The sequence below is a fragment of the Toxorhynchites rutilus genome, chromosome 3 (assembly GCF_029784135.1).
Source record: "Toxorhynchites rutilus septentrionalis strain SRP chromosome 3, ASM2978413v1, whole genome shotgun sequence".
In the NCBI taxonomy this organism is placed as follows: Eukaryota; Metazoa; Arthropoda; class Insecta; order Diptera; family Culicidae; genus Toxorhynchites; species Toxorhynchites rutilus.
Window position 1 is genome coordinate 73,619,836 of NC_073746.1, and position 20,779 is coordinate 73,640,614.

Below are 20,779 nucleotides of genomic sequence, written 5' to 3' on the forward strand. Positions count from 1 at the left end.
AAAGCAAGTATGCTTGGAAGGTGTTTCCAATTTCAATAAAAAAAACCAAAAAACTACAAAAATATTAGATTGGGGAAAAAGTTATCCATTATTTTCTCGATAGCTGGCCTTAGTGATCAATATCTCGTGTAATATCGATCATACAATTTCATGTTTAGGCTCGTTGTAAAGGTGACATTTCATCTTTTGCTGTTTTTTGTTTGTTCCATTCAGTTGTGAGTTACAGGGTGTTAACCATGTAGGTCAACAAAGAGAAAATTCGGTACATTTTACACTTTTTCTATTATAAATGCGAAAATGCAAGCATTTCTACAGCATTTCTACAGTGTAACTTTGATAAGAGAACATACACTGTGATGTAGGGCAAAAACCATATATTTGAGCCCTCTACAGAAAAATTACATCCGGGGAAATTGAATGTTCAATAAATCGAACGTTAGCCATAACGAAAATTTTTAATTTTTTAATGCCGATCCGTAGAATTTCGATTGTAGAGGAGTTGGAGGAAATCAGTTCATGGAAAAATTATTCTAATGAGATAGCTGGGTGAATATTTTTCCGTCGGATTAGATGGGTGACCTCATCGATGAAGAAAACCTAAATGATGATTCTATTCTACTGAATAATAACCCTCTAGCCATTAATTTTTCGCAGCGTATTTGTCCTTTGCAAATTATGGAAAATGTTCGATTTTTCGGGAAATGGATATTCGGAAACAAATACTTGTTAAGCATTGACATTTCTCCACGGCCAACAATGAAAATGAAAGCAATAGCTTTAGTTTGAAAGAAAAAGTCTGTCGGTAATAAGTTAAAACTACATGAAATAAGAAAGGTCTCATCTCAACCTAGGTGGATTAATTCAGGTTTATACTTAGAGACTTTCATTCCGCTGTGCTTGTTAGTTCCGGAATGTGAAATTAATGCATTTGTGAATGCCACATATTTACTAATTGATGTGATTTTTAGTTCGCAGTATGTTAGTAATTTTCGATTTTTCTAACCGCCATTTCCCGGAAAATAGAAGTTGGGAAACATTATTCTTGAACATTGGGGTTCAAATTTTGTCTCGTTGGTGGAAAACACGCCTTTGTCATTTCAAGATGGACGGCTAAATTTATAACTGCTGGGTCCTGTTCATGAATTGGGAAACCAACGATACGCCCGATACAACCCTGATCCTTTTTTTTTCTCATACATACATTTATTGAATCTTCCATAATGTGGAAATAACAAAAATTGGTTATACATTTAGTTCTAACATAATAAAATATAACGTTTGTTGTCAATTCATACAGTTAAAATTTCACATGTGTGCTGGAGCACAACACTAACGTTTGACCACGTTCAAATAATTAAGGTTTTTTTCTTCAGACGTGTTACCATAGGTTGACCGAGTCACCTTGCAAGTGGATTTGGATGATTCTTCACCTTTTCCGCATATTTCCTCCTCGTTTTATGAAGTTCTTCTTTAACCGTCGCCATCCCTAAGTCTCGATGTATGACACTATTGCGAATGTACCAAGGGGCGCCAGTAATTTGTCTTAGCAGTTTATTTTGTACTCGTTCGATGATTTCGATATTACTTGCTGAAGCTGTTTGGCATAGTTGACAGCCGTAATGCCAAATAGGTTTCAGCATGGATTTGTATAGAAGTAGTTTGAACTCTAGTTTTAATTTCGACTTCCTCCCGATTAGCCAATGTATTTGTTTTGCTCGCATCTTCAATTGCGTTTTCTTCGCATCTATGTGTTTCTTCCAGGTTAGACGACGATCTAGATGTACACCAAGATATTTAATTTCATTCGATTGAGGTACTGCAGATCTATCGAACTTAATTTGTGGGCATGTGTTCTTATTAAGCGTGAACGTAACGTGGACACATTTTGTTTCATTTACTTTAATTCTCCATTTTTGAAGTCACTTTTCCACGACCGTTATGTGTTCCTGGAGATCCCGTGAAGCAATCGTTCTGTTTTTGTGACAGCTGAGAATAGCTCGGGCGCTGATTTTATCAGGATAATTTTTTCGAACACTTTTGAGAAGATTGGAAGGATGCTGATAGGTCTATAAGATTCCACTTTCTGTGCGTCTTTCCCTGGCTTAGGAATCATAATGATGGTCGAAATTTTCCATGCTTGGGGGAAATATCCTTTATGGGTCATTGCGTTGAAAATTCTCGTGAGATGTTTAAATGCTAGGTCAGGTAGTTCCTTGATCATATATCCGTTGATGTGGTCGATACCGGGTGACTTTTTCACATTGATATGATTATTGATAACATGTCTCACCAGCCGATGTTTGATTTTCATTTTGTTTTGGTTTATAGCACCAGAAAATTCGAGCGTTTCTTGATTAGGTCCGGATTGATTCGGAGTGAAAACTTTTTGAAGATGGTTTGCAAAAGTTGCTGCTTTTTCATCGTCACTTCTGGCCCAATTAAAAGAGGGCATTCTAAACGGCGGGACCTGTAACTGAGGTCGTTTTAGATTCTTAGTTGCCTTCCATAGTGAGTAATTATTATTTTGATTTGGGGATAATTCAGTTAAGTAATTATGGAATTTTTCATCTTTCTCGTCTTGTAATAGCTTTCTTAATTTACGTTGTGCCACATTGAATTGGTTTTTAGATTCTGGAGATCGTTTGTTTTGCCAGATACGTCTTAGTCGTCGCTTTTCTGCAACTGCTGCTTTTATGTGGGAGGCAGTAATAATTTTTTTTGTATTTCTGAGGCTTCATAGGTGGGGTAGCTATCTTCGCAGCGTTCTTCATGAGTACACTGAGCTGGTTAACTGCTCCTTCGATATGATGTTCGTTATCCAGAGGTAGATCGAGAATGTTAGAGGAGATATATGTCTTATATTTTGTCCAATTCGTTGAAAAGTTAGTGAGATTAGATGACGTCTGCTTCACTTCCTTTTCTATGAAGTATTCCAGGAGTATTGGTGAGTGATCAGATGATAAGTCCAGAAGAAACTTCGATCGAATTCGTTTACTATTAATATTTTTTGTGACAGCGAAATCTAGCAGGTCCGGAAGTCGTGCGAGGTCCTCTGGCCAGTGTGTCGGTTCACCGCATGATGCAATGTCATAGCCAGAGTCAGTGATAACGTTTTATAATACGCGACCACGAGTGGTAATCAACCTTGATCCCCAAAAGGTGTGTTTTGCGTTAAAGTCACCAGCGACGATAAATCGGTGCCCTTGGAGTGAGAAGAAGTCTTTCAGTTCCTTTTCCGAAGGGTGGTGGTTCGGTGAAGAGTAGAGTGCTGTTAGTACTATTTTCTCAGATTTATTCTCGATGCACACAGCCGCTGCTTGGATATTTAGAGTACTGTGAAGATTCCATAAATAGTGTGGAATATCTCGTTTGATGAGGACCGCAGCCCCACCTCTTGCTGACCCGTGCGGGTGATTTGTACCATAGAAATCATATCCCGTAACTCTGATGTTGTAGTAATCCGTCAGATGAGTTTCATTGATAAGAAAAACGTCAATGTCGTGTTGGTTCAAGAATAGTTTAATTTCATTCAAATGGTTGTGTATCCCGTTTGCATTCCAATAGCAGATTTTCAACCCTGATCCTAACTTAGCTTTTTTCTATAAATTTCCTCGCATTTGGTGCAAAGAAATTTAGGGGCAACTATATCAATAATATAAAATCATCATCAGACACAATTTTCGTTCAAGATTTCTCTCCATTTGCAGGGAATGTGTTACTTTTTTACATAGAACACATATTTGATACTTAGAGTAAATTTTAGTTTGCAATTTTCGTTTCAAAAGCGCCTTTTTCCACCCGAATATCCATTACCAGACAGGCCAAGTCGTTGTTATTTTTGCATGTTTAATCATTTTAATGCGTCAGTAATTTTACAGAAATATAAATTGAACTCAAAACCATAAGAAACCATTATGCAAACAGAAATTTTTTTTATAAATAGTGTCTGAAGTTTGATTCTTATTCGCTTCAATTGAAAAACATTTTTATTCGATAATTTTTAATGTTTTCAATCAAACAGGTACCAAAGTAGAAAGCTTAAAAGCATATTGAGCTAATTTATTCATAACATCATCCAAATAACACCTTGCATTAAGTTTAGATCTGTTTTCTGCATTAAGCGTCCGAAATATGATTCAGAACGGTATGTAAATCGCCAAAATCCGTTCGTGGCAAAAATTAGTTATTATCCTTTACTTTATTTCATATAAACGTGACCTGTATTATGATTTGACACCCTTAATGAAGGGTGTGTCACATCAAATTGCATCACGGAAAAACCGCTGTAGAAATTCGCCCAGTAGACCGATCCTTTTGAAATTTTAGACAGTAAAATAAAAACTATTAAACAACTTTTGGCATTTTCTTTTTATTCATACTTCGAGCTCAAGCCCGTATGCTCGCACCTTCCTCTTTACCCCGTCCATAAGGTTCTGTACAACGTCAGGTTGTAGTTTTTTTTGAACAGAAATCCATTTTCTCTTGAAGTCCGCCTCCGATTTGACAACTTTTGAGTTCTTCCGGAGGGCCTGCTTCATAATCGCCCAATATTTCTCTATTGGGCGAAACTCCGGCGCGTTGGGCGGGTTCATTTCCTTTGGCACGAAGGTGACCCCGTTGGCTTCGTACCACTCCAACACGTCCTTTGAATAGTGACACGAAGCGAGATCCGGCCAGAAGATGGTCGGGCCCTCGTGCTGCTTCAATAGTGGTAGTAAGCGCTTCTGTAGGCACTCCTTAAGGTAAACCTGCCCGTTTACCGTGCCGGTCATCACGAAGGGGGCGCTCCGCTTTCCGCAAGAGCAGATCGCTTGCCACACCATGTACTTTTTGGCAAACTTGGATAGTTTCTGCTTGCGAATCTCCTCCGGAACGCTGAATTTGTCCTCTGCGGAGAAGAACAACAGGCCCGGCAGCTGACGAAAGTCCGCTTTGACGTAGGTTTCGTCGTCCATTACCAGGCAATGCGGCTTCGTCAGCATTTCGGTGTACAGCTTCCGGGCTCGCGTCTTCCCCACCATGTTGGCCTTTCGTCGCGGTTAGGAGCCTTCTGAACCTTGTATGTACGCAGGCCCTCCCGCTGCTTGGTCCGCTGGACGAATGAACTTGACAAATTCAGCTTATTGGCGACATCCCGGACCGAACTTCTCGGATCACGTCTAAACTGCTTAACTACGCGCTTGTGATCTTTTTCACTGATGGAGCATCCATTTTTGCCGTTCTTCACCTTCCGGTCGATGGTTAGGTTCTCGAAGTATCGTTTTAGTACTCTGCTGACCGTGGATTGGACGATTCCCAGCATCTTACCGATGTCCCGATGTGACAACTCCGGATTCTCGAAATGAGTGCACAGGATTAATTCACGACGCTCTTTTTCGTTCGACGACATTTTTCCAAATTTACGAAAAATTGACAGTGAAGCATGGCCAACGTGATCTATACACTCTTATCTGATTAAAAGCGAAAGCTGAAGATATAATTCCTAAAAATTAAATTTCTACAGCGTTTTTTCCGTGATGCAATTTGATGTGACACACCCTTTAAGAGACGTAGTTGTACGTCAAAAAACAATTTTCTCTTGAGTTAAAAGAAGTATGATCGCTCTCAGTATCTGCAATTGAGACTTCTCTACCTTTTGCAAATGTTATTCAGAAGGTTTCGTTTGTGTGTTCCGCTGAGTTTTTTTTTGGCGTTGGACTACGTCTCGCCGGAATACATGGGCGGTAAAATGAAATCCTAAACACAGAACATGCAGAAAAAAATGAAAGATTTCGAATGCTTATAGCTCTAACATTTCTTAATAGATCTTTCCGATTCATTACATCAATTGATAGGAAATATTTCTACGCAGCTATTTTATTTTTCCTGAGATAAGCAATCGTAAACACCATTATTCCTCTCTAGAGATTTCATCTAAGCTACTCTTATACCTGGTCTAGGTAGCTAGTCTGGAAAAAGTACCAACATTACTTCACTGTGACAGATTAGACTTCGCCGCGGACAAATTTTTGTCAAAAATGAGTTATTTTTAATGAAACATCGCTGTTTAGAACCTCATAAGAATCCATAAAACGAGATATCAAAAAACGGCTGTGTAACGCTTCAGATACCGTTCTGAATCATATTTCGGACACTTTTTAATAATAACCTGAAGTGCTTAATATAAGTACAAAATTAACATCACAATTGATTGCTTAGATTCTAAAGAATCAATTGTGCTGTTAATTTTATAGTTACATTCAGCATTTCAAGTTATTATTAAATAGTGTCCGAAATATGATTCAGAACGGTAATTCATTTTTAAGTGCTGATAACAAATTGCAAATAGCTAAAAAATGAAATGAATTAAAATGGATTTAATTCTAATATTGAACCAACAAGTTATGATGAGCCTTGTGGATGAGAGTTTCATCTCAATTAGAATTTGTAGTGCGTAAATCACGTTCTTCCCAAACGTGTGCTCATGGGCACAAAACATGTGCATATTACAGCGTGTACCATTGTAAAATATATTTACCCATGTTTTCCTCCGACGTGAATGATGAAATCACCGCCGACAAGTTAACATGGAAAAGGCGGTGTATTCTATTCTGCAGTTGTGTTGAAAATATTCCCAAAATTGGCTACACAAAGCGTCATCTCCTCCCCTCCACTGCCTACATAACACGTGTTTCTTAAACTTTCAGATTAAACGCTTCGCAATGGGCTTCCTGCGCTCGAACGAGGAAAGTTTGCCCCTGATGTACCATAAATCATCGCCGACCTCACCACAGAAACACTTGAGCGAGCTGCTGGCGGAGGATATTTACAGTCTGGATCAAATCGTATCGAGCAAGTTTGGCGACTCGTGCAAACAGTCGCTCACCAATCACCACCACCAGCCCGCGATGGCACCGCTCCGTTCCGACTTGGAGTACGACTTCCGGCGTAATCTGCTGATCCGGAAAACTAACAGTGCCAACTCGAGCCCGAAGCGCTTCGTGGCCAACATCAAACGGACGGACAGTCTGAACAGCATCGAGGACAACGATCTGGACAGCGCGTCCTGGTTTCAGGCCGGCTTACCGCGGGAGGTTTCACTCGAGGTGTTGACACAGCAGGCCCCGGGAGCGTTCCTGGTGCGGCGCAGCACCACCAAGCAGGGCTGTTTCGCGCTGTCACTGCGCGTGCCGCAACCGGGACCGAAGGTGGTGCATTATTTGATACTGAAAACGGAGCGGGGGTATAAAATAAAGGTAGGAGTATTTTTTTTCCTGTTTAAATAACTGCAGTCTGATAAATAACTTTATTTTTCTTCCTTTTCCTTTCGTTGCCCAGGGCTTTACCAAGGAGTTCTCTTCGCTGCGAGCGCTGATAACACATCACTCGGTGATGCCAGAAATGCTTCCGGTCCCGCTGTCGTTACCACGACCCCAAAACATCCCCATCAAATGCAAACGCGTTGACGATTACGACAGCTTCAGCACGCTGCACGAATTTTCCAAGCTGTTCTCTGATTTGGACCTATGATAGTAGAGCTCGCTCCAGCTTCTGAGTGATAGATATTTATGGAGTGGGTGGAAACGATGCTGCTGGTGGTGATGATAACGCCCATCACGGTTAGGTTGTTTAAAGGCTGACGAGAGTGAATGTTTTGCCAGACGACAGGTAAACTTTTTGATGAGTTTGTAAATAACGTCTCGTGCCACCAACAAGCGAATGCTGGAGGAGGGGGCACAACTTTACACAGAAAGGCTGAGAGCAAAACTGCCATCTCCAGAGTCGCCGGTTTGTAGACAGGCTGGAAATTGAACACTGTTCATATGTATGTAGCATCTAACTTTACAACCGAAAAACCAATCATACTGAGTTGAAGATACAGCTGTAATCATTTGGTATTGTGATATAGAAACTTTACGTGGAAGTGAAAAACCAATTCACTGCAGCGATATAAATTAGCAACCGTTAGGAGGGACTTCGGTCTCTTCACAGAAAATATGTAGTAGTAACGGAAAGATCCTGTTGAAGGACAAAATTGAAAATAAATGATCTTGAAAGTTAAGCGGCTTTCGTTTCATTTGGCTTCCATTTCCCGGTGTTCTGTTGGCAGTTTTCCGTTCTATTTTATTAGTTGGAATTTCAATCGGAACTACTGCTGGTATGGAAAAGACGGTAAGTACCCTTTCACGCGCCGATTCCGATGTACGATTGATCTTGGACTAACGAGAAGTTGATTGCTTTCGGGTAAGATTTTTTGGAAGTAGAAAGCGACCATTTGCTGGATGCAAATTGTTTGGTGAGTTTCCAGTGTCGAAATCTGCCAATATGTTTGGGTCTTCAAAGACTGTCAACGATTTTGTGTTGAAATTTGTATCGAACTCAGAACGCTTTCCTCATGCCACTCTCAATACATGAAATGCAATACCTACGGTGCATTATCGATTCGCGTGTAACAGCTGCATCACTCCGATGCTTCACACATTACAAACCCACTGAGCGTTATGTTCCGGAAATGTGCTTCTCGATGCGGTTCCCATGTGGCCTATCCATCTGCTTCTGTTCCTTTACATTTGAAGCTTTACATTCTCCCAACTAGTCCTGGCTCAACCTCCACCGCCCTTGCAAAAGATTGAGTGGGTGCAGAGAAGAAACTGCTCAAGCCTTGCAGCTAACTTCATTGCTTTTGACACCGAGTTTTTTTTCTTTCTTATTTCCACTTTGGATAAGGAGGAAAAAAGAAATCTCGTCACCTTTTAGCCATTTTTGCTCTTATTCTTTCAGGCTTCTGTGAATCCAGAAGTGTGGCGGAAACACAGATGATGTCCTTGTCGGCGAGGAAAAATGGTTGTCGATATTTTCCAGCTCGAAAGTGTGATTTTTGTTGGTTCTTTTTCAGTTTTAAATTATAATGGGGGGAAAATTTGGAACTTCAATGGTTGGTTGGATGTGCTTTATTTGAATAATGAAAAAACGTATAAATTTTCCATCTGATTATGACTGTTTGTTCAAAAATGATTCATGTACATTAGGGTGGCAGCGAAAATTGTCATATTAAATTTCAAAACCCGACCATGTACATTTTGTTTATTGGCCCAAAAAAATTATCTGTTCAAAGTTTCAGCTCGATCGGACATGATTTAGGGGTGCCTCAATGCGCTCAAAGTTTTGATTTTTTGATTCTCGAAAATCTTCCAAGGGGGGAGTAAAGAAAATTTGGTAAAAAAAATTTCCGAGATGACACCAGATCTCGACGTTTCATGCATTTTAAAGTCATTTGGCATCGAAAAAAAAATCGATTTTCAGATTTTCGTAAACTCCCCCCTTGGAAGATTTTCGAGGATCAAAAAATGAAAACTTCGAGCGCTTGGAGGCACCCCTAAATTATTTCCGATCGAGCTGAAAATTTGCACAGATAATTTTTTTGGGCCAATAAACAAAATGTACATGGTCGGTTTTCGAAATTCGATGATTAAATTTTTCCCATACATCCATTGCCACCGTAATGTACATGTCTGAAACTGAAATAAGCAATATTTAAAATGTGAAATAGCTATAATACTTCAAAGTTGAGACTGCTTTTCGTCGTCGATTTAAATTCTTGCTCATTCAGTGTTTGAGGCGTTCTGGGTTTGTTCGAAATTTTATATGACAGGCAAACCTTTTTTGTGCGGGGGATAGGGACCGCACAAAAAAATCGTGCAAAACTTCACCAGCAGCTTAAAAAATCGTGTTCGGTACAAATTTTGAAAAAAAAAATCTTTTTTGTGTGGTAGATAGGGACCGCATAAAAAAGTTTTCCCCAAGAAAATAATTCAAATCCACGCCATTGACCGTTCAATTTCTTTTTGTTTCCCTGCTTTGCAATGCTCCGTCAGTGAAAAAGATCACAAGCGCGATGTCGCCAATAAGCTGAATTTGTCAAGTTCATTCGTCCAGCGGACCAAACAGCGGGAGGGCCTGCGTACATACAAGGTTCAGAAGGCTCCTAACCGCGACGAAAGGCAAAACATGGTGGTTAAGACGCGAGCCCGGAAACTGTACACCGAAATGCTGACGAAGCCGCATTGCCTGGTAATGGACGACGAAACCTTCGTCAAAGCGGACTTTCGTCAGCTGCCGGGCCTGTTGTTCTTCTCCGCAGAGGACAAATTCAGCGTTCCGGAGGAGATTCGCAAGCAGAAACTATCCAAGTTTGCCAAAAAGTACATGGTGTGGCAAGCGATCTGCTCTTGTGGAAAGCGGAGCGCCCCCTTCGTGATGACCGGCACGGTAAACGGGCAGGTTTACCTTAAGGAGTGCCTACAGAAGCGCTTACTACCACTATTGAAGCAGCACGAGGGCCCGACCATCTTCTGGCCGGATCTCGCTTCGTGCCACTATTCAAAGGACGTGTTGGAGTGGTACGAAGCCAACGGGGTCACCTTCGTGCCAAAGGAAATGAACCCGCCCAACGCGCCGGAGCTTCGCCCAATAGAGAAATATTGGGCGATTATGAAGCAGGCCCTCCGGAAGAACCCAAAAGTTGTCAAATCGGAGGCGGACTTCAAGAGAAAATGGATTTCTGTTCAAAAAAAAAAACTACAACCTGACGTTGTACAGAACCTTATGGACGGGGTAAAGAGGAAGGTGCGAGCATACGGGCTTGAGCTCGAAGTATGAATAAAAAGAAAATGCCAAAAGTTGTTTAATAGTTTTTATTTTACTGTTTAAAATTTTCAAAAGGATCGGTCTACTGGGCGAATTTCTACAGCGTTTTTTCCGTGATGCAATTTGATGTGACACACCCTTTAGTTGCATGTCGAAAAGTGTTGCTGTTAGAAATCATGGCATGCAAAAACTTAGAAAAACTTAGAGCATTTGAAGAGAGGAGGGGAATTTTTTTAGAAGTGGATAATTGAGACGCAAATATGCTTTTTTTTGTATTGAAATGTTTATAAACCATCGAAAAAAACTAAATGGACGATAATTTCGTCAAATATGCTTCTTTTCATACACCACACAAAAAAAAATCGCACAAAAAAAAACCGCACAAGAACAGAAATCGCACAAAAAAATTTGCACAAAAAAAAAGCACAAAAAGAGGTTTTACTGTAATTCGTTTATTTTTACAGGCTCATATAAGTCTAAACGAGCCGAAATCTTAAATATATTGTTAAGTAATTTATATACAAGCAATTTTCTTTACTCTATGGTTAGTAAGGTGGAAAACCGATTACTCACGGTGGACCCGAGTTTAGAACTGTTCGAAATTTTATTTCGCAATCTTTTTTCCACTCATACAATTCTATTCATGAGATTATTTGTGGTTGGATTAAAAGAGATTAAAATTTGGCGACCTTGCATATAAAGATACGATTTTGTTGAGAAACGAGAAGGTTAGTCGAAAATTACTGGTGTCTCTGGCCATTAACAGGAACGGCAGATCCTTCGGACGAAGGAAAACACAATGCTAATAGCTTAGATTGTGGTCATCGTTCTCAAAGTTGACCGTTTGAATAAAACTGGAGAAATTAAAACAAGGGTAATTCTAACTAAAAATTCATTTTCGCGACATTGTTCATCATACAACATTTGTATTTGAAATGAATGTATGACATCAGCAGGGATCATATGTATGCACTTTACATATTTGTTCGTATTCGTCTCCTTTTATGTGGTATGTTGGGATCTACTATTGTCTGTGATTGTGTCATACAACACACATTATATTTCGTTAGGATGGTTTGAATGGGAATAAGGAAAGGAATCGAAATGGGAAACAATTTCATGGGACACTTGCTCATCATTCGTATTGTTACGACAGCAAAGAAAGGCAACGCACTGATTCCTGTAGCGAGTTTTATTCAACAGCTTCGAACCGCAAATTAATTTGGCATTAATTTCAGATAGCATTATAATTTCATTTTCTTACATTTCAGTGGCCCGTTCAATAGGTTAGCCTTTCAATTCACCGTCGAATTTTAGGTTAGATCTAGATCCTAAGTAATTCGTAAGTTTGATAGTACGAGGGTCGTTCAAAAAATAAGTTTCAGTGCGTCAGAAATCGCGGAAAAATAAAGTTAGGACAAAAAACAAGGTGATTTTCGTAATCGCCTGTTTCATCATCGTACTATTGTGAAGTTTTGGACCGATTAAGAACCGCGATTAAGAACAAAAGGTCAGGTTCATCCACGATAATGCGCGGCCCCATTTTGCTCGCGTAACTCAAGAGCAAATGAAAAAATTCAAATGGACTGTGTTCGAGCATCATCCTTACTCCCAGACCTCGCCCCTAGCGACTATCACATATTCCCGGTAATGAAACAGGCGTTCGGCGGTCAACGATTCGATAACACTGAAGAAATTCGTGACGCAGTAACATCGTACTTCAAAAAGTTGGACGCTGCTCGTTAGTTGTCCTGTTGTTTTGGTTTGTTATGTTCATTTTGACATGGGACTACGTCTAACCGGAATATATGGAGGGTAAAATGAAAACCTAAATACAGAACATGCAGGAAAAAATGAAAGATTTCGAATGCTTATAGCTCGAACATTTCGTACTGGATAGGAGAGATGTTTGCATCAATTGATAGGGAATATTTCTACGCATCTATCGCAACTAACAAAATGTTGTTTTTCATTAGATAAACAATTGAATAACTGTAAAATATTAGGCGTTATCTAAACGCCCTAACTGCATCGTTTTGATTGGCCCGATTTACGGTTTCCCTAACACAGCCATCAAAACCAAGCAGCCTTGGGGAAATCGGCATTGCAAATACATGAAAGTAGGGGGACTTTTGTTCTCATCGAAAAATGTTCCCTAACACAGATTTTAAAACCAAGCAGCGAAATCGGCATTGCAAACACACGAAAGAGCCTAGAGGCGAGTGAACTGAAAAGTTTAAACCCTCTTAAAGCCAAAAAGAAGAAGAAGAACACACGAAAGTAGGGGGAGCTTTTGTTCCCACCGAAATGTGTTCCCTAATAGAGATTTCTAAACCAAGGTGCCTGGAGAAATCGGTATTTCAAATTCATGCAAGTCGGGGGTATTTTTGTTCCGACTGGAATGTGTTTCCCTAACACAGACTTCAAATCCATGGAGCGTGGGGAAATCGGCATTGCGAATTCATACAAATCGGGGGTATTTTTGTTCCGATTGATTGTGTTTTCCTAACACAGACTTCAAAACCGAGGTTTCTGGGGAAATCGGCTCTGCAAATAAATGCAAACTGCGAGTACTTTTGTGCAGCCTTTGTGCAGAGTGGAATATGTCTGTCCTAACATGATCTTCTAAACTTAGGAACCTGGGAAAATCGTGCACTAGAAGCGAATGAACTTCCCAGTTTCAAGCAAATTCGAGATTCGAGAAGTATGTACACTTTCGGGATGAAAACTTCAGAGGGAAATGTAAAATAAAATAATCGTTTGATAATTTTTTTTTGGTCTTTATTGGAAATATTTTCAGCCTTAGGCTGGTTCATCAAACGTTTGATAATTCTTCCGTACATATATTTTGTTCTAGTCATCATACCAAACGTAAAAGGTCCGTCATTAAATTTACTTGTAACGAAGAACAATCAATCACAATAAATGAATTGACTTTACACGGCATTTGTTCATTTTTTTCACTCACAGAGCAAATATATTGAACTCAATTGAATTTGGAAACTGTTTCATTCAATCAAGAATTTAATCAATACAAACGAATGATTGCTAAGCTAAGGTAGTTCCACGTCAACCTTGCGGTTATATCATAGATATAACCCACTCATTTTTTTTCTACAGCTTCTCCGCCGTAATCTCGCAAAGTGACGCAAGATCCAAAATTGACATTTTACGTTTTTTGTTATAGATCGATAAAGAATACCAAATCCTTTCAAACAACTGTGAAGTTTTACAGAAATGTGAAAAAATGACCCCGTAAAAGCTTATAAACGGTTTGGCGCAAGCGCCATTTCCCCTATGATGTGAAGTAATTTGATTGTGATGCGATGTGATTTTTTGATCTGTTCTAATAGCGTAGGATGAACGATCAAGGACAGCAAATTTCACATTACAACATCTTCCGTAATGAACGCATAATAAAAGTTACATGACTTCTTTCTTGTAAAAAACACTTTCCGAAAAGCACGTCATGCCAAATACCGTTCTGAATCATATTTCGGACGCTTAAGGCATATGATTCTGAAAACAGATCTCAACTTTATGCACAGGTATTATTTGGTTGATATTTTTAATAAATTAGTTCAATATGCTTTTAAGCTTTCTGCTTTGGTACCTATTCGATTGAAAACATAAAAAAATAATCGATTAAAATGCTTTTCAAATCAAGCGAATAAAAATCAAATTTCGGACAGATTGAAATCGAATTTCGGACACTTTATCTTGTAATTTTTTGAATGAAAATTACATTACACATGATTATATTTTATAGTCAACTGCGAAACACTTACCAAGCAGTCACAGTAAACTGTTAACGATGATGAGAACTGATGAAACACGGGAGAAATTTAAATATTGATGAAGGGGTTAATTCTACGTGCTCACGCTAGGCAAACGTCAAACACAAACGATAATGAGTGGATTTTGGATTTTGGATGGATTTTTTCCTACTATATTATAATTCAAATGTTATTCTCAACTGAAGTGATAATGAAACCAAGGGATTACTCTAACGAAGCAATTGTGATATTAATTTTATATTTATACCATCAGTGCATTAAGCATTTCAAGATATTAGAACAAAGTGTCCGAAATATGATGTTGTCCGAAATATGATTCAGAACGGTATTTTAATCAAAAACAGGAAGTGGGTTATATCTATGGTATAACCGCAAGGGTGACGTAGGACTATCGTTGATTTAGAGATCATTTGTTTGAAGTTGAATCTGAATTCATTCTGAATTAATGAATATTTGGAGAACTTCGAAAACGAGAGCGTTACGTTGGAGGCACAAGGTTTTATGCATCCAATATTGGATACGGAAATATCCTACTGATGGGGAAGAATAATCTTTAGAAGCTATCCTGTTAATTGCGATTGATTGAAAAATCACAAAACCAAATGTATTTGGTCACAGTGTTACATGGATAGAAAACATTCAAATAAACTCTTTCACATGAATGTATTTTTAAATTCCCAGAGGAACTGGCAGATTATTTTCCGGATCTTTCTCGATGCTGAATGGCATCCAAACGGAAAGAATTCCGCGCGTGTATGTGTGTGTGTGTGTGTGTGTGTGTGTGTGTGTAGCGGCTGCTTCGAGATCTTCCCGGGGAACCATTTGTGGCATCACTCTCCTCCTGATGGATTCCCTTCTGGCCTAAGGTGCACAAACAGGCTCTTGATGACACCGTTCATCCGCGCTTTCATGATAAATGAAGAGCTTCACCACAACAGCGACAACATGCTCCAATCGCTGTTCAATTAGAACTGAGTGGATTTCCGATATACCGATTGGCGATTTCAATAGCCTGTTTTGAAAGCAAATTTAAGACTATTGAAACAAGTTTTTGGATCAGAAAGTAACAAGTATAGAACGCGTAGACATTTTATCTTTCGAATGAAGTGTTTATCATACCATTTCGTTCAGTTGTTTAGGAGCTATTAACACTCAAAATCTCGGTCTCCGGCGTAACGCTTTCGTTTCCGAAACTTTGATTTTACACCCCGGTATAGAAATGAAAGACGTAGTCCTACGTCAAAACAGTCCATTCCCATGAAATGCTACTTTTATAATAGCAATTTTGTTTTATAACTACAAATCATAATCTGGCATAATCTAATCGTCACGAGTGTCGTTCGACATTGTACGCGAAAGGGTTAATCCAATTGCAATTCGTGTTGATGGAATTGAACTTCGTGTTCCTTTGGTTTGGCATTCCTATCTATATATATAAAAATGGATTTCTGTCTGTCTGTCTGATTCTTATGGACTCGGAAACTACTGAACCGATCAACATGAAAATTGGTATGTTGGAGTTTTTAGGGCCGGGGAAGGTTTTCGTGATAGTTTGAAGCCCCTCCCCCCTCTCTACGAGGGAACTGCCATACAAATTAAACACAAATTTCTACATTACTCGGGAATTAATCAAGCAAATAAAACCAAGTTTGGCATGTAACGTACCGGAGAAACAGATTAGAAGATCAATCAATGAATAATTCTGCGATTGGACCCATGGACAGCGCTTAGTAAGGAAACGTGGATGTGATAACGAAAAATAAATTTTGGGCGGGACGAAGTTTGCCGGGTCAGCATGTGGCTATTAAAAATGATATTAGTTTTATTTGTTAAGGGCTCGAAAAAACTAAAAAAGAAAATAACAGCCGGGAAAATCGAATGTTCGAAAAATCGAACGTTGGTCATAACCAACATTTTTCTCTGCTGAACCAATACCAACACATCTAACCTCCGCAGCGCATTTTGGTTCGTTTACTTTGGAAGACGGAAAGTTTTTCATTGCATGTAAAGTAGAGAAAGTTATCTGCCCTATTTGCAGTGATAACCATTCGATTAAAGAATGCAAATCCCGCATAGAAAAATGTGCAAACTGTGCGAAACTGCGTGTTGAGCGTAAGCTGAATATTAAAACTGACCACTCTGCCTGGAGCAGTGAATGCCCGGTTTATAAAATTCAGCGAGAACGGCGAAACAAAATGGTGGACTATTCAACATAGCAACCAAGATACTCTTCATTCAACCAACTTCCTGAGTCAACTAACTCACCGGGATGCATACCATCAAGCACGAAGGAGGCCTTCAATCCTCTCATCGCAGTCAAGCCATTTCCGCCAACGCCCAGCAGCCATCCCGGTCCTGTGATTGAGTCTGGATTGGGGGTTCTCCAAGCCTCTCACTCAGGCAAGTACAGCTGTGATTCGAGCAATTCCATCTCGGTAACATATGTTATTCCTAGTCTACTACCCACGTATGCATCACAAACCAGTCAACCGGGACGCACACCTGCAAGCTCTATGGATGCCTCTGACTCCCTCGTCACAGTCGAGCCATTGATGTCAGCAACACCCAGTCGTCCCGGTCCTGTGCTCGAGTGCGGGGCAGCTGGCATCCAACCCATAATTGCAGGCAAGTACACCTTCATTCCGAACAATGCGCTGCCTGAAATGCGAAACACTTCTAGCTCATCGCCATCTTCGGGCCACCAGCGTCCGACAAACGCATCGACACAGCGGAACGATCCTGTAGCTCATCATCCTGTGCTTCCGGTTACTGACTGTGGTGATTGCGATAGTTTCTCGCTAAAGCAACACTTTTTCTCCATTTACTACCAAAATGTCAGAGGCCTTCGCACTAAAACTTCACGCTTACAGCTAGGATTGTCGAGCAGTCATTATGATGTTGTCATTCTTACTGAAACATGGCTCCGGTCCGATATATGCGACGCTGAATTATCACCCAATTATTCACTTTTTCGTTGTGACCGTAGTGAAGCAACCAGTAGCCTTACAAGAGGTGGCGGAGTGCTTGTCGCTGTGAAAGCCACACTGCACTGTATCGAGGTTTCGATACCTCATTGTAGTACGCTTGAGCAAATGGTAGTCTGTGTGAAACTATCCAACCGATATTTGTACCTCCTCGGCATTTACTTTCGACCAAACTCTGAGACGGCGTTGTATTCCAACCACACTTTCGCTGTTCAGTCCTTGACGGACCGATCTTCGGCTAACGATATCGTTTTATTGCTCGGCGATTATAATCTTCCTCATCTGCAATGAGGTTTTGATGAGGATGTCAACGGATACTTGCCTGTGAATGTTTCTAGCGATCCAGAACTCGTGCTCACTGAATCCATCTCATCCTATGGCCTCGTACAAATCAACTCTATTCCAAACATCAATGGCAGACTACTTGATTTGGTTTTTACAAACGCTCCAGATAATTTTGAAGGCCAGCCGCCGATATCACCACTTCTACCCGTTGATCCGCACCACCCACCATTCGAACTACAAATGGACATGCAGAGCTGTGTGCATATTTCAGCCACGACTGATTCCTTTGACCTGGATTTTAGACGATGTGACTTCAACTCTTTAAATAGCGTATTTTCATTGGTCGAATGGAAGGAACTTCTTCAAGATCGTACAGTTGATTCCGCCACCCATATGATACCCTGTTTGATATCATACATTCGAAAGTACCCCGACGCCACCGTTCTATTAATAGGAACACCAGGAAGCCTTGGTGGACTGCAGAGTTGCGAAGGCTGCGAAACAAACTGCGTAAAGCACGCAAACGATTCTTCATTAATAAATCAAACGAAAACCGTGAATCTCTTCGCATCGTGGAAACATGCTATAAGGATCTTGTAGAGAACAGCTACAGGGCCTACCAGCAGAGACTCCAATCTGATATGAAACGGAACCCTACGACGTTCTGGAAATTCGTTAGAGAACAAAGAGCGAGTAATCGAGTACCACAAGTTGTCGAATACGGTAACACAACAGCAAACCTACCTGATGAAGTTGCTGATCTTTTTCGACGATTCTTCCAAAGCGTGTTCATGACTGAGCTGCCTCAACCAGGATCTGGATGTTTTCGCAACCTACCGTCGCATCATATCCACCTACCATTCTTCAATTTTACCCACGAGGAAGTTTTAAGATCATTGCAAAAACTAGACGCGACGAAAGGAGCCGGAGTGGATGACTTAGCACCTATCCTGTTGAAGAACTGCGCTTCATCATTGGCCTTTCCTCTGACAATACTCTTTAACAAGTCGCTCGAGGAAAGAACATTCCCTAGCCTATGGAAAACTGCGAAGATGATTCCTATCTACAAATCAGGCAGCTTGCGGCGCGTTGAAAATTACCGTGGAATATCCATCCTATGTTGCCTAGGGAAGCTACTCGAATCACTGATCCACACAGTGCTACTGTCTGCAGCGAAATCGATGATATCTGAGTTCCAGCATGGATTTGTACCCCATCGTTCCACAACGTCCAATTTATTATGCTACACCAACGTGCTCTTTCGTGAAGTTGAACACAGAAATCAAGTGGACTCTGTTTATATTGATTTCTCGAAGGCTTTCGATACTGTTCCGCATATTCTTACGGTGAGAAAACTGAAGCACATGGGTTTTCCTGATTGGATATCCGATTGGTTGATGTCTTACCTGACCGGTAGGAAAGCTTTTGTTGAGGTGAACTCAGCACGATCCACAACATTCGATATAGCGTCCGGAGTCCCCCAAGGAAGTGTACTAGGGCCATTGATATTTGTAATCTTCATAAATGACTTGTGCCTACGAATATCTTCTGGAAAACTATTGTTTGCCGACGACCTTAAAATTTTCCGAGTCATCAAATCAGCTGCGGACTGCTGCAGCTTGCAGGCCGATATCGATTCTCTAGCGCAGTGGTGCAAAGACAACGGCATGCGTGTGAACACAAGTAAATGCAAGGTGATCACCTTTAGTCGTTGCTACGAGCCGATAGACTACCGATACAACATCGACACTCTTTTCTTGGATCGTGTACATTCTATCCGTGACTTGGGTGTTATCATGGACTCAAAGCTATGTTTCCACGATCACATCTCAGCTATCACTTCCAAAGCATTCTCTAACCTGGGATTTATACGTCGGAATGCGTCACAGTTCACCGACGTATATTCACTTAAAGCTTTGTACTGTAGTTTAGTGAGGAGCAACTTAGAGTACGCTGCACCGGTCTGGGCCCCATACCACGTTTCCGAGATTGTACGTATCGAGCGTATACAGAAATGTTTCATTCGATTTGCATTGCGACATCTCCCGTGGAATGATCCCGACCATCTTCCCCATTATTCGGAACGTTGTCGTCTAATTGACTTGGAATTGCTCACGGCAAGGCGACTGAAGATGCAACGACTGATTGTATTCGACATCCTCAGTGAAAACATCGAGTGTGCAGATCTTCTTCTGCATATTCCAATAAACGTTCCTCAACGTCAGCTGCGTTTCTCCACATTAATTGCTGTTCCCGGACATAGAACATGCTATGGCTACAATAATCCATTCAGTTCCTGCCTTCGAGCCTTCAACAATGTCTGCCAATTTTTTGATTTTAACATGTCCAAAGATTATTTTAAAGCTAGGATTAAGAATATATCATAAGTATAACCAGTCTGTACGATACTCTCGAAGACGATGAATAAATAAAAAAAAATTGTGAATGTTGGCAAATATCGATTAATTTAGCAAATATTATTAAAAATCTGTACGATTTTTTGTCCCTAATAACATTAAGTGATTACAGCCCGTGTGTTCGTGTATGCAACAATTGGAGAAAATGATTAGCACGTGTAACGAGGATTCTAAAGAAGTTGCCGGTGTGAATACTCTCCCGCCGGACCGAATAATAACCACCCAATCCTCAAAGCCTTTTTGACGTAGAACTACGTCTTTCATTAAGGGTGTCAAATCAGAAAACAGGTCACGTTTTTATGAAATAAAGTAAAAGTTAATAACTATTTTTGCCGCCAACGGATTTTGGCGATTTACATACTAAACGAATCGGAAACTCCCTAAGATTTGTTTGATATGCTATACATTATAATCCTATGGTGTGTTAATGGTTGAAATTCATAAAAACTATAAACGTTTCCATTTTCCCATACATTTTATCTGTTCATTTGAGTGCTTTCCCGAACAGAGCTGTCAATAACGGGTAGCATATCGACGAGCAACGAAGGGGAAATCGTAAGATTTAAAGTCTCCGTGAACAAAGGAAAAGAAGAAGAACGAAGGGGTGTATTTGCCTAGAGTATAAACAGTGGATAGTGCTCCCGTGGCCGAGTGGTTAGCGTCAAACTTA

General features: G+C 40.3%; 1 protein-coding gene across 2 annotated transcripts in view; it reads left to right on the forward strand.

Moving 5' to 3' along the window:
- Positions 1-8,003, forward strand: part of LOC129776845 (EGFR adapter protein-like) — a 191,889-nt gene extending 183,886 nt beyond the window's left edge. For both annotated transcript variants that reach the window (XM_055782733.1, XM_055782734.1), the window contains 2 exons: positions 6,687-7,235; positions 7,318-8,003. In XM_055782733.1, the coding sequence (XP_055638708.1) occupies positions 6,687-7,235; positions 7,318-7,509 (741 nt within the window). In that variant the 3' untranslated portion in view covers positions 7,510-8,003. The remainder of the gene's footprint in view (positions 1-6,686; positions 7,236-7,317) is intronic.
- The last annotated feature ends 12,776 nt before the right edge of the window (positions 8,004-20,779 follow it).